This window comes from Anomaloglossus baeobatrachus, chromosome 4 (genome assembly GCF_048569485.1).
Source record: "Anomaloglossus baeobatrachus isolate aAnoBae1 chromosome 4, aAnoBae1.hap1, whole genome shotgun sequence".
Classification (NCBI taxonomy): Eukaryota; Metazoa; Chordata; class Amphibia; order Anura; family Aromobatidae; genus Anomaloglossus; species Anomaloglossus baeobatrachus.
In genome coordinates, this window is record NC_134356.1 from 12,938,565 (window position 1) to 12,953,602 (window position 15,038).

General features: G+C 47.2%; 1 protein-coding gene across 1 annotated transcript in view; it reads left to right on the top strand.

Annotated features, from left to right (window-relative positions):
* The window catches only part of SYT10 (synaptotagmin 10), a 62,633-nt gene that overhangs the window by 11,366 nt on the left and 36,229 nt on the right, over window positions 1–15,038 (top strand). Inside the window, exon 3 of the mRNA XM_075341986.1 lies at window positions 4,072–4,636. Within this exon, the coding sequence (XP_075198101.1) occupies window positions 4,072–4,636 (565 nt within the window). The remainder of the gene's footprint in view (window positions 1–4,071; window positions 4,637–15,038) is intronic.

Here is a 15,038-nt window from a genome sequence, read left to right on the forward strand (position 1 = left end):
TGACCATAGAACCTCCCTTGAGAATGAACATAGGACCTCCCCTGAGGAAGAACATAGGACCTCCCCTGAGGAAGAACATAGGACCTCCCCTGAGGAAGAACATAGGACTTCCCCTGAGGATGAAGATAGGATCTTCCCTGAGGAAGAACATAGAATCTCCTTTAATGATGAACATAGGACCTCCCCTGAGGAAAAACATAGGGTCTCCCCTGAGGATGACCATAGAACCTCCCCTGAGGATGACCATAGAACCTCCCCTGAGGATGACCATAGAACCTCCCCTGAGGATGAACATAGGACCGCCCCTGAGGATAAACATAGGACCTCCCCTGAGGATAAACATAGGACCTCCCCTGAGGAAGAACATAGGACTTCCCCTGAGGATGAAGATAGGACCTCCCCCGAGGATGACCATAGAACCTCCCCTGAGGATGACCATAGGACCTCCCCTGAGAATGAACATAGGACCTCCCCTGAGGAAAAACATAGGATCTACCCTGAGGAAGAACATAGGATCCCCCCTGAGGAAGAACATAGGATCTCCTTTAATGATGAACATAGGACCTCCCCTGAGGAAAATCATAGGATCTCCCCTGAGGATGACCATAGAACCTCCCCTGAGGATGACCATAGGACCTCCCCTGAGAATGAACATAGGACCTCCCCTGAGGAAAAACATAGGACCTACCCTGAGGAAAAACATAGGATCTACCCTGAGGAAAAACATAGGATCTACCCTGAGGAAGAACATAGGATCTCCCCTGAGGAAGAACATAGGATCTCCCCTGAGGAAAAACATAGGACCTCCCCTGAGAAATAACATAGGACCTCACGTGAGGAAGAACATGGGACCTCCCCTGAGGATGAACATGGGACCTCCCCTGAGGATGAACATGGGACCTCCCCTGAGGATGAACATGGGACCTCCCCTGAGGATGAACATGGGACCTCCCCTGAGGATGAACATGGGACCTCCCCTGAGGATGAACATAGTACTGCCCCTGAGGAAGAACATAGGACCGCTCAAGCACACTTCTAGCCTGTGAATCACAGCACATCAGGTTTAAATAGCCGTATGGCAAAGAAACTCACCTGAATATTTCCTAACTGAGGCCTGTGATGCCTTTTTAGCATAGGCACGTGCTCTATCCTTATGGAACCGCTGGAAATTATCAAGGACTGTTTTCCATAGTCAATGATCAGACATTGTTACGTTCCAATAGGGCATTTTAGGCCCATATTTTCGGGATCGGTACCCCCAGTGTTCAGCTAGTGATCCCCTAACTGTGGATAGCGGATAAACCCTTTAACCCTTCGTTAGGCACGGATTTGCTCTACACTAAATGGCAAAATAGGCACATAAATACCAACCAATGCATCACGCTTGATAAAAGCCATAAAAAAAACACAAAAACTTGGCAGAATTTTCTTAATGAGAGTGTATCGGGGAGGGGCGAGGACAGGAACACAATCGCGGGGTAACGAGAGATTCCTGACAGACATGAAATGTTTATGAAAACTAATTACACGGAGCGTTCAGATAACAGAGAACAATGACGGCAGGTAATTCATGTTCTGCATAAGCAATTTCCTTCTGCTAATTTGACAGACAAAAGAGCCAAATTAATTGAATGCGGAAGGATCTATAGATTTAGAACAGAGGGGTCTCGCGCGTCTCATCGGCCCGGCTCATCGGCGTAGGATTCGTACAGCCTGTACCCACAGGTACAATAGAGGACGGGTTATTTGTCTTTGTGCTCTGGGTTCATTGGAGGTAAACTCTTCACTGGAGAACGGAGAAAGATTGCAAGAGCCTCCGAGAAACACTGCAAGAATGAAGGCCATGTCCAACATCTTCTGCTAAAGATTCTTTCCTATCCAGAGATTCAAATCTGTCTTGAGTCACCACTAGGGGGAGCTCCCTGTATACAGAGATACATGATAAGATCCTGTCTGCAGCTACCACTAGGGGGAGCTCCCTGTATACAGACATACATGATAAGATCCTGTCTGCAGCCACCACTAGGGGGAGCTCCCTGTATACAGAGATACATGATAAGATCCTGTCTGCAGCCACCACTAGGGGGAGCTCCCTGTATACAGAGATACATGATAAGATCCTGTCTGCAGCTACCACTAGGGGGAGCTCCCTGTATACAGAGATACATGATAAGATCCTGTCTGCAGCCACCACTAGGGGGAGCTCCCTGTATACAGAGATACATGATAAGATCCTGTCTGCAGCCATCACTAGGGGTAGCTCCCTGTATACAGAGATACATGATAAGATCCTGTCTGCAGCCACCACTAGGGGGAGCTCCCTGTATACTGAGATACATGATAAGATCCTGTCTGCAGCCACCACTAGGGGGAGCTCCCTGTATTTAGAGATACATAAGATCCTGTCTGCAGCCACCACTAGGGAGAGCTCCCTGTATACAGAGATACATGATAAGATCCTGTCTGCAGCCACCACTAGGGGGAGCTCCCTGTATACAGAGATACATGATAAGATCCTGTCTGCAGCCACCACTAGGGGGAGCTCCCTGTATACAGAGATACATGATAAGATCCTGTCTGCAGCCACCACTAGGGGGAGCTCCCTGTATACAGAGATACATGATAAGATCCTGTCTGCAGCCACCACTAGGGGGAGCTCCCTGTATACAGATATACATGATAAGATCCTGTCTGCAGCCACCACTAGGGGGAGCTCCCTGTATACAGAGATACATGATAAGATCCTGTCTGCAGCCACCACTAGGGGGAGCTCCCTGTATACAGAGATACATGATAAGATCCTGTCTGCAGCCACCACTTGGGGGAGATCCCTGTATACAGAGATACATGATAAGATCCTGTCTGCAGCCACCACTAGGGGGAGCTCCCTGTATACAGAGATGCATGATAAGATCCTGTCTGCAGCCACCACTAGAGGGAGCTCCCTGTATATAGAGACACATGATAAGATCCTGTCTGCAGCCACCACTAAGGGGAGCTCCCTGTATACAGAGATACATGATAAGATCCTGTCTGCAGCCACCATTAGGGGGAGCTCCCTGTATACAGAGATACATGATAAGATCCTATCTGCAGTCACCATTAGGGGGAGCTCCCTGTATACAGAGATACATGATAAGATCTTGTCTGCAGCCACCACTTGGGGGAGATCCCTGTATACAGAGATACATTATAAGATCCTGTCTGCAGCCACTATTAGGGGGAGCTCCCTGTATACAGAGATACATAATATCCTGTCTGCAGCCGCCACTAGGGGGAGCTCCCTGTATACAGAGATACATGATAAGATCCTGTCTGCAGTCACCACTAGGGGGAGCTCCCTGTATACAGAGATACATGATAAGATCCTGTCTGCAGCCTCCACTAGGGGGAGCTCCCTATATACAGAGATACATGATAAGATCCTGTCTGCAGCCACCACTAGGGGGAGCTCCCTGTATACAGAGATACATGATAAGATCCTGTCTGCAGCCACCACTAGGGGGAGCTCCCTGTATACAGAGATACATGATAAGATCCTGTCTGCAGCCTCCACTAGGGGGAGCTCCCTGTATACAGAGATACATGATAAGATCCTGTCTGCAGTCACCACTAGGGGGAGCTCCCTGTATACAGAGATACATGATAAGATCCTGTCTGCAGCCACCACTAGGGGGAGCTCTCTGTATACAGAGATACATGATAAGATCCTGTCTGCAGTCACCACTAGGGGGAGCTTCCTGTATACAGAGATACATGATAAGATCCTGTCTGCAGCCACCACTAGGGGGAGCTCCCTGTATACAGAGATACATGATAAGAATCTGTCTGCAGCCACCACTAGGGGGAGCTCCCTGTATACAGAGATACATGATAAGATCCTGTCTGCAGCCACCACTAGGGGGAGCTCCCTGTATACAGAGATACATGATAAGAATCTGTCTGCAGTCACCACTAGGGGGAGCTCAGAGAAATCTTGTTTCTTCTAAAAATTATATACAAATCAAATTGAAAAATCCAATGTTTTATATTTTCTTCCTTTTTCTATTTTTTGTTTTATTTTTCTTGCAGACACAATTCCTTCAGGAGACATTTACCCAGACAAATGCAGGTGTCCAGCGTAGACTTCAGCATGGGGGTGGAACCGCTACAGAGAGGCGAGACCACCACCAGCATCGGCCGGATCAAACCCGAGTTATACAAGCAGAAATCCGTAGACTCTGAAGATAACAAGAAGGAAGACGTCAAGACGTGCGGGAAGCTCAACTTCGTCCTTCAGTACGACTACGAGAACGAACTGCTCATTGTCAAGATCCTGAAAGCCCTGGATCTGCCGGCAAAGGACTTGTGTGGGACATCCGATCCCTACGTCAAGATCTATCTCCTCCCCGACAGGAAGAAGAAGTTTCAGACCCGAGTTCACAGGAAGACCCTGAACCCCATGTTCGATGAGACTTTCCAGTTCCCGGTGGCTTACGATCAGCTCAGCAATAGGAAACTGCATTTTAGTGTGTACGACTTTGACCGCTTCTCCAGACATGACATGATCGGGGAGGTGATCCTCGATAATTTGTTTGAGGTCTCGGATCTCTCCAGAGAAGCGACAGTGTGGAAGGACATCCATTGTGCCACCACCGTAAGTGCCAGTCCTGTTCTCTTATATCGGTCATTTTACTTTACATGTGATTGATTGTTTGACAATGCCGCCAAGCACTTTTCGGTTATGGGGTATCTTCATGGGAATTTGCATCAAAGTGTAAGATAAACAGTCACGATTGTTGGCCAACAGTCTGACCCAAACTAAATGGTGGGGGCCACTAAGGGCGGTGATAACCTGAAGAAAAGCTCCTTGTTCCTTTGAGGTCACTGGAAGGCTGGATAGGCAAGAGACACCGTAACGGTTTTATCGGGATCCTTGGCTTTTACATGAGTGCTGCTCCTTGAGTATATTGTGTCTGATCAGTACGGGGGATGATACCATGAAGTGAAGTTCCCGTACCACCTCCCTGAGGTCCCGAGAAGGCTTTACAGGGGGATAACAGTAGAAGACTCCTGTATCTGTCTAAAGCGGGCTTTACACGCTACGATATCGTTAATGAATTATCGTCGGGGGTCACGGTGATTGTGACGCACATCCGGCGCCATTAACGATATCGCAGCGTGTGACACTTATGAGCGACCTTCAACTATTGCAAAAGCGGCCAAAATCGTTTGCCGCGGAGAGGTCGTCCTGAAACAAAAAATCGTTTTCTGTTTATTAGCGATGTTGTTCCTCGTTCCTGCGGCAGCACACATCGCTGTGTGTGACACCGCAGGAGCGAGGAACATCTCCTTAGCTGCCTCCACCAGCAATGCGGAAGGAAGGAGGTGGGCGGGATGTTTACGTCCCGTTCATCTCCGCCCCTCCGCTTCTATTGGACGGCTGCCGTGTGACGTCGCTGTGACGCCGCATGAACCGTCCCCTTAGAAAAGAGGCGGTTCTCCCGCCAGAGCGACGTCACAGGGCAGGTATGTGCGTGTGAAGCTGCTGTAGCGATATGTTCTCTACGGCAGCGATCACACAATATCGCATGTACGACGGGGACGGGTGCTATCGAGCTTGACATCGCTAGCCGATGCTACCGATGTCGCCCGCTTAAGTCTTATTTCCAGCTGTAAGATGTAGCTTCCTCCTCCCACAGTAAAACAAAGTTCCCCGACCCAGACTTTCAACATTGATATCCTCCATTATATGTGAAGGTGGGTGATAACATGAGGAAAAGTTCCCCCATCACTTCCGAGGCGTCATTAAATAAGGGACAGCTGATAACATGAATAGTTCCCGCGTCACTACCCAGGGCTCACTAGGTAACAGTGGGTGATAACATGAAGCATAGTCCCCGCATCACTACCCAGGGATCACTAGGTAACAGTGGGTGATAACATGAAGAATAGTTCCTGCATCACTACCCAGGGGTCACTAGGTAACATTGGGTGATAACATGAAGAATAGTTCCCGCGTCACTACCCAGGGATCACTAGGTAACAGTGGGTGATAACATGAAGAAAAGTTCCTGCATCACTACCCAGGGCTCACTAGGTAACAGTGGGTGATAACATGAAGAATAGTTCCTGCATCACTACCCAGGGATCACTAGGTAACATTGGGTGATAACATGAAGAAAAGTTCCTGCATCACTACCCAGGGATCACTAGGTAACAGTGGGTGATAACATGAAGAATAGTTCCTGCATCACTACCCAGGGCTCACTAGGTAACAGTGGGTGATAACATGAAGAATAGTTCCCGCATCACTTCCCAGGGTTCACTAGGTAACAGTGGGTGATAACATGAAGAATAGTTCCTGCATCACTACCCAGGGCTCACTAGGTAACAGTGGGTGATAACATGAAGAATAGTTCCTGCATCACTACCCAGGGATCACTAGGTAACAGTGGGTGATATCATGAAGCATAGTCCCCGCATCACTACCCAAGGTTCACTAGGTAACAGTGGGTGATATCATGAAGCATAGTCCCCGCATCACTACCCAGGGTTCACTAGGTAACAGTGGGTGATAACATGAAGAATAGTTCCTGCATCACTACCCAGGGATCACTAGGTAACAGTGGGTGATATCATGAAGCATAGTCCCCGCATCACTACCCAGGGTTCACTAGGTAACAGTGGGTGATATCATGAAGCATAGTCCCCGCATCACTACCCAGGGTTCACTAGGTAACAGTGGGTGATAACATGAAGAATAGTTCCCGCATCACTACCCAGGGTTCACTAGGTAACAGTGGGTGATATCATGAAGCATAGTCCCCGCATCACTACCCAGGGTTCACTAGGTAACAGTGGGTGATATCATGAAGCATAGTCCCCGCATCACTACCCAGGGATCACTAGGTAACAGTGGGTGATAACATGAAGAATAGTTCCCGCGTCACTACCCAGGGATCACTAGGTAACAGTGGGTGATAACATGAAGAAAAGTTCCTGCATCACTACCCAGGGCTCACTAGGTAACAGTGGGTGATAACATGAAGAATAGTTCCTGCATCACTACCCAGGGCTCACTAGGTAACAGTGGGTGATAACATGAAGAATAGTTCCTACATCACTACCCAGGGCTCACTAGGTAACAGTGGGTGATAACATGAAAAATAGTTCCTGCATCACTACCCAGGGCTCACTAGGTAACAGTGGGTGATAACATGAAGAAAAGTTCCCGCATCACTACCCAGGGCTCACTAGGTAACAGTGGGTGATAACATGAAAAATAGTTCCTGCATCACTACCCAGGGATCATCAGGTAACAGTGGGTGATAACATGAAGAATAGTTCCCGCATCACTACCCAGGGTTCACCAGGTAACAGTGGGTGATAACATGAAGAATAGTTCCCGCATCACTACCCAGGGATCACTAGGTAACAGTGGGTGATAACATGAAGAATAGTTCCCGCATCACTACCCAGGACTCACTAGGTAACAGTGGGTGATAACATGAAAAATAGTTCCTGCATCACTACCCAGGGATCATCAGGTAACAGTGGGTGATAACATGAAGAATAGTTCCCGCATCACTACCCAGGGATCACCAGGTAACAGTGGGTGATAACATGAAGAATAGTTCCCGCATCACTACCCAGGGTTCACTAGGTAACAGTGGGTGATAACATGAAGAATAGTTCCTGCATCACTACCCAGGGCTCACTAGGTAACAGTGGGTGATAACATGAAGAAAAGTTCCCGCATCACTACCCAGGGCTCACTAGGTAACAGTGGGTGATAACATGAAGAATAGTTCCTGCATCACTACCCAGGGCTCACTAGGTAACATTGGGTGATAACATGAAGAATAGTTCCCGCGTCACTACCCAGGGATCACTAGGTAACAGTGGGTGATAACATGAAGAAAAGTTCCTGCATCACTACCCAGGGCTCACTAGGTAACAGTGGGTGATAACATGAAGAATAGTTCCTGCATCACTACCCAGGGCTCACTAGGTAACAGTGGGTGATAACATGAAGAATAGTTCCTACATCACTACCCAGGGTTCACTAGGTAACAGTGGGTGATAACATGAAAAATAGTTCCTGCATCACTACCCAGGGATCATCAGGTAACAGTGGGTGATAACATGAAGAATAGTTCCCGCATCACTACCCAGGGCTCACTAGGTAACAGTGGGTGATAACATGAAGAATAGTTCCTGCATCACTACCCAGGGATCACTAGGTAACAGTGGGTGATAACATGAAGAATAGTTCCTGCATCACTACCCAGGGCTCACTAGGTAACAGTGGGTGATAACATGAAGAAAAGTTCCCGCATCACTACCCAGGGCTCACTAGGTAACAGTGGGTGATAACATGAAGAATAGTTCCTGCATCACTACCCAGGGCTCACTAGGTAACATTGGGTGATAACATGAAGAATAGTTCCCGCGTCACTACCCAGGGATCACTAGGTAACAGTGGGTGATAACATGAAGAAAAGTTCCTGCATCACTACCCAGGGCTCACTAGGTAACAGTGGGTGATAACATGAAGAATAGTTCCTGCATCACTACCCAGGGCTCACTAGGTAACAGTGGGTGATAACATGAAGAATAGTTCCTACATCACTACCCAGGGTTCACTAGGTAACAGTGGGTGATAACATGAAAAATAGTTCCTGCATCACTACCCAGGGATCATCAGGTAACAGTGGGTGATAACATGAAGAATAGTTCCCGCATCACTACCCAGGGCTCACTAGGTAACAGTGGGTGATAACATGAAGAATAGTTCCCGAATCACTACCCAGGGATCACTAGGTAACAGTGGGTGATAACATGAAGAAAAGTTCCTGCATCACTACCCAGGGCTCACTAGGTAACAGTGGGTGATAACATGAAGAATAGTTCCTGCATCACTACCCAGGGCTCACTAGGTAACAGTGGGTGATAACATGAAGAATAGTTCCTACATCACTACCCAGGGCTCACTAGGTAACAGTGGGTGATAACATGAAGAAAAGTTCCCGCATCACTACCCAGGGCTCACTAGGTAACAGTGGGTGATAACATGAAAAATAGTTCCTGCATCACTACCCAGGGCTCACTAGGTAACAGTGGGTGATAACATGAAAAATAGTTCCTGCATCACTACCCAGGGATCATCAGGTAACAGTGGGTGATAACATGAAGAATAGTTCCCGCATCACTACCCAGGGTTCACCAGGTAACAGTGGGTGATAACATGAAGAAAAGTTCCCGCATCACTACCCAGGGATCACTAGGTAACAGTGGGTGATAACATGAAAAATAGTTCCTGCATCACTACCCAGGGCTCACTAGGTAACAGTGGGTGATAACATGAAGAAAAGTTCCCGCATCACTACCCAGGGATCACTAGGTAACAGTGGGTGATAACATGAAAAATAGTTCCTGCATCACTACCCAGGGCTCACTAGGTAACAGTGGGTGATAACATGAAGAAAAGTTCCCGCATCACTACCCAGGGCTCACTAGGTAACAGTGGGTGATAACATGAAAAATAGTTCCTGCATCACTACCCAGGGATCATCAGGTAACAGTGGGTGATAACATGAAGAATAGTTCCCGCATCACTACCCAGGGTTCACCAGGTAACAGTGGGTGATAACATGAAGAATAGTTCCCGCATCACTACCCAGGGATCACTAGGTAACAGTGGGTGATAACATGAAGAATAGTTCCCGCATCACTACCCAGGACTCACTAGGTAACAGTGGGTGATAACATGAAAAATAGTTCCTGCATCACTACCCAGGGATCATCAGGTAACAGTGGGTGATAACATGAAGAATAGTTCCCGCATCACTACCCAGGGATCACCAGGTAACAGTGGGTGATAACATGAAGAATAGTTCCCGCATCACTACCCAGGGTTCACTAGGTAACAGTGGGTGATAACATGAAGAATAGTTCCTGCATCACTACCCAGGGATCACTAGGTAACAGTGGGTGATAACATGAAGAATAGTTCCTGCATCACTACCCAGGGCTCACTAGGTAACAGTGGGTGATAACATGAAGAAAAGTTCCCGCATCACTACCCAGGGCTCACTAGGTAACAGTGGGTGATAACATGAAGAATAGTTCCTGCATCACTACCCAGGGCTCACTAGGTAACATTGGGTGATAACATGAAGAATAGTTCCCGCGTCACTACCCAGGGATCACTAGGTAACAGTGGGTGATAACATGAAGAAAAGTTCCTGCATCACTACCCAGGGCTCACTAGGTAACAGTGGGTGATAACATGAAGAATAGTTCCTGCATCACTACCCAGGGCTCACTAGGTAACAGTGGGTGATAACATGAAGAATAGTTCCTACATCACTACCCAGGGTTCACTAGGTAACAGTGGGTGATAACATGAAAAATAGTTCCTGCATCACTACCCAGGGATCATCAGGTAACAGTGGGTGATAACATGAAGAATAGTTCCCGCATCACTACCCAGGGCTCACTAGGTAACAGTGGGTGATAACATGAAGAATAGTTCCCGAATCACTACCCAGGGATCACTAGGTAACAGTGGGTGATAACATGAAGAAAAGTTCCTGCATCACTACCCAGGGCTCACTAGGTAACAGTGGGTGATAACATGAAGAATAGTTCCTGCATCACTACCCAGGGCTCACTAGGTAACAGTGGGTGATAACATGAAGAATAGTTCCTACATCACTACCCAGGGCTCACTAGGTAACAGTGGGTGATAACATGAAGAAAAGTTCCCGCATCACTACCCAGGGCTCACTAGGTAACAGTGGGTGATAACATGAAAAATAGTTCCTGCATCACTACCCAGGGCTCACTAGGTAACAGTGGGTGATAACATGAAGAAAAGTTCCCGCATCACTACCCAGGGCTCACTAGGTAACAGTGGGTGATAACATGAAAAATAGTTCCTGCATCACTACCCAGGGATCATCAGGTAACAGTGGGTGATAACATGAAGAATAGTTCCCGCATCACTACCCAGGGTTCACCAGGTAACAGTGGGTGATAACATGAAGAATAGTTCCCGCATCACTACCCAGGGATCACTAGGTAACAGTGGGTGATAACATGAAGAATAGTTCCCGCATCACTACCCAGGACTCACTAGGTAACAGTGGGTGATAACATGAAAAATAGTTCCTGCATCACTACCCAGGGATCATCAGGTAACAGTGGGTGATAACATGAAGAATAGTTCCCGCATCACTACCCAGGGATCACCAGGTAACAGTGGGTGATAACATGAAGAATAGTTCCCGCATCACTACCCAGGGATCACTAGGTAACAGTGGGTGATAACATGAAGAATAATTCCCGCATCACTACCCAGGACTCACTAGGTAACAGTGGGTGATAACATGAAGAATAGTTCCTGCATCACTACCCAGGGTTCACTAGGTAACAGTGGGTGATAACATGAAGAATAGTTCCTGCATCACTACCCAGGGATCACTAGGTAACAGTGGGTGATAACATGAAGAATAGTTCCTGCATCACTACCCAGGGCTCACTAGGTAACAGTGGGTGATAACATGAAGAAAAGTTCCCGCATCACTACCCAGGGCTCACTAGGTAACAGTGGGTGATAACATGAAGAATAGTTCCTGCATCACTACCCAGGGCTCACTAGGTAACATTGGGTGATAACATGAAGAATAGTTCCCGCGTCACTACCCAGGGATCACTAGGTAACAGTGGGTGATAACATGAAGAAAAGTTCCTGCATCACTACCCAGGGCTCACTAGGTAACAGTGGGTGATAACATGAAGAATAGTTCCTGCATCACTACCCAGGGCTCACTAGGTAACAGTGGGTGATAACATGAAGAATAGTTCCTACATCACTACCCAGGGTTCACTAGGTAAGAGTGGGTGATAACATGAAAAATAGTTCCTGCATCACTACCCAGGGATCATCAGGTAACAGTGGGTGATAACATGAAGAATAGTTCCCGCATCACTACCCAGGGCTCACTAGGTAACAGTGGGTGATAACATGAAGAATAGTTCCCGAATCACTACCCAGGGATCACTAGGTAACAGTGGGTGATAACATGAAGAATAGTTCCTGCATCACTACCCAGGGATCACTAGGTAACAGTGGGTGATAACATGAAGAAAAGTTCCCGCATCACTACCCAGGGCTCACTAGGTAACAGTGGGTGATAACATGAAGAATAGTTCCTGCATCACTACCCAGGGATCATCAGGTAACAGTGGGTGATAACATGAAGAATAGTTCCTGCATCACTACCCAGGGATCACCAGGTAACAGTGGGTGATAACATGAAGAATAGTTCCTGCATCACTACCCAGGGCTCACTAGGTAACAGTGGGTGATAACATGAAGAATAGTTCCCGCATCACTACCCAGGGCTCACTAGGTAACAGTGGGTGATAACATGAAGAATAGTTCCTGCATCACTACCCAGGGCTCACTAGGTAACAGTGGGTGATAACATGAAGAATAGTTCCCGCGTCACTACCCAGGGATCACTAGGTAACAGTGGGTGATAACATGAAGAAAAGTTCCTGCATCACTACCCAGGGCTCACTAGGTAACAGTGGGTGATAACATGAAGAATAGTTCCTGCATCACTACCCAGGGCTCACTAGGTAACAGTGGGTGATAACATGAAGAATAGTTCCTACATCACTACCCAGGGTTCACTAGGTAACAGTGGGTGATAACATGAAAAATAGTTCCCGCATCACTACCCAGGGCTCACTAGGTAACAGTGGGTGATAACATGAAGAATAGTTCCTGCATCACTACCCAGGAATCACCAGGTAACAGTGGGTGATAACATGAAGAATAGTTCCTGCATCACTACCCAGGGGTCACTAGGTAACAGTGGGTGATAACATGAAGAATAGTTCCCGCATCACTACCCAGGGCTCACTAGGTAACAGTGGGTGATAACATGAAGAATAGTTCCTGCATCACTACCCAGGGATCACTAGGTAACAGTGGGTGATAACATGAAGAATAGTTCCTGCATTACTACCCAGGGGTCACTAGGTAACAGTGGGTGATAACATGAAGAATAGTTCCCGCATCACTACCCAGGGGTCACTAGGTAACAGTGGGTGATAACATGAAGAATAGTTCCTGCATCACTACCCAGGGTTCACTAGGTAACAGTGGGTGATAACATGAAGAATAGTTCCCGCATCACTACCCAGGGCTCACTAGGTAACAGTGGGTGATAACATGAAGAATAGTTCCTGCATCACTACCCAGGGCTCACTAGGTAACAGTGGGTGATAACATGAAGAATAGTTCCCGCATCACTACCCAGGGCTCACTAGGTAACAGTGGGTGATAACATGAAGAATAGTTCCTGCATCACTACCCAGGGCTCACTAGGTAACAGTGGGTGATAACATGAAAAATAGTTCCTACATCACTACCCAGGGCTCACTAGGTAACAGTGGGTGATAACATGAAGAATAGTTCCTGCATCACTACCCAGGGATCATCAGGTAACAGTGGGTGATAACATGAAGAATAGTTCCTGCATCACTACCCAGGGATCACCAGGTAACAGTGGGTGATAACATGAAGAATAGTTCCTGCATCACTACCCAGGGCTCACTAGGTAACAGTGGGTGATAACATGAAGAATAGTTCCCGCATCACTACCCAGGGCTCACTAGGTAACAGTGGGTGATAACATGAAGAATAGTTCCTGCATCACTACCCAGGGCTCACTAGGTAACAGTGGGTGATAACATGAAGAATAGTTCCCGCGTCACTACCCAGGGATCACTAGGTAACAGTGGGTGATAACATGAAGAAAAGTTCCTGCATCACTACCCAGGGCTCACTAGGTAACAGTGGGTGATAACATGAAGAATAGTTCCTGCATCACTACCCAGGGCTCACTAGGTAACAGTGGGTGATAACATGAAGAATAGTTCCTACATCACTACCCAGGGTTCACTAGGTAACAGTGGGTGATAACATGAAAAATAGTTCCCGCATCACTACCCAGGGCTCACTAGGTAACAGTGGGTGATAACATGAAGAATAGTTCCTGCATCACTACCCAGGAATCACCAGGTAACAGTGGGTGATAACATGAAGAATAGTTCCTGCATCACTACCCAGGGGTCACTAGGTAACAGTGGGTGATAACATGAAGAATAGTTCCCGCATCACTACCCAGGGCTCACTAGGTAACAGTGGGTGATAACATGAAGAATAGTTCCTGCATCACTACCCAGGGATCACTAGGTAACAGTGGGTGATAACATGAAGAATAGTTCCTGCATTACTACCCAGGGGTCACTAGGTAACAGTGGGTGATAACATGAAGAATAGTTCCCGCATCACTACCCAGGGGTCACTAGGTAACAGTGGGTGATAACATGAAGAATAGTTCCTGCATCACTACCCAGGGTTCACTAGGTAACAGTGGGTGATAACATGAAGAATAGTTCCCGCATCACTACCCAGGGCTCACTAGGTAACAGTGGGTGATAACATGAAGAATAGTTCCTGCATCACTACCCAGGGCTCACTAGGTAACAGTGGGTGATAACATGAAGAATAGTTCCCGCATCACTACCCAGGGCTCACTAGGTAACAGTGGGTGATAACATGAAGAATAGTTCCTGCATCACTACCCAGGGCTCACTAGGTAACAGTGGGTGATAACATGAAAAATAGTTCCTACATCACTACCCAGGGCTCACTAGGTAACAGTGGGTGATAACATGAAGAATAGTTCCTGCATCACTACCCAGGGATCACTAGGTAACAGTGGGTGATATCATGAAGAATAGTTCCTGCATCACTTCCAGGGATCACTAGGTAACAGTGGGTGATAACATGAAGAATAGTTCCTGCATCACTACCCAGGGATCATCAGGTAACAGTGGGTGATAACATGAAGAATAGTTCCTGCATCACTACCCAGGGATCACTAGGTAACAGTGGGTGATAACATGAAGAATAGTTCCCGCATCACTACCCAGGGCTCACTAGGTAACAGTGGGTGATAACATGAAGAATA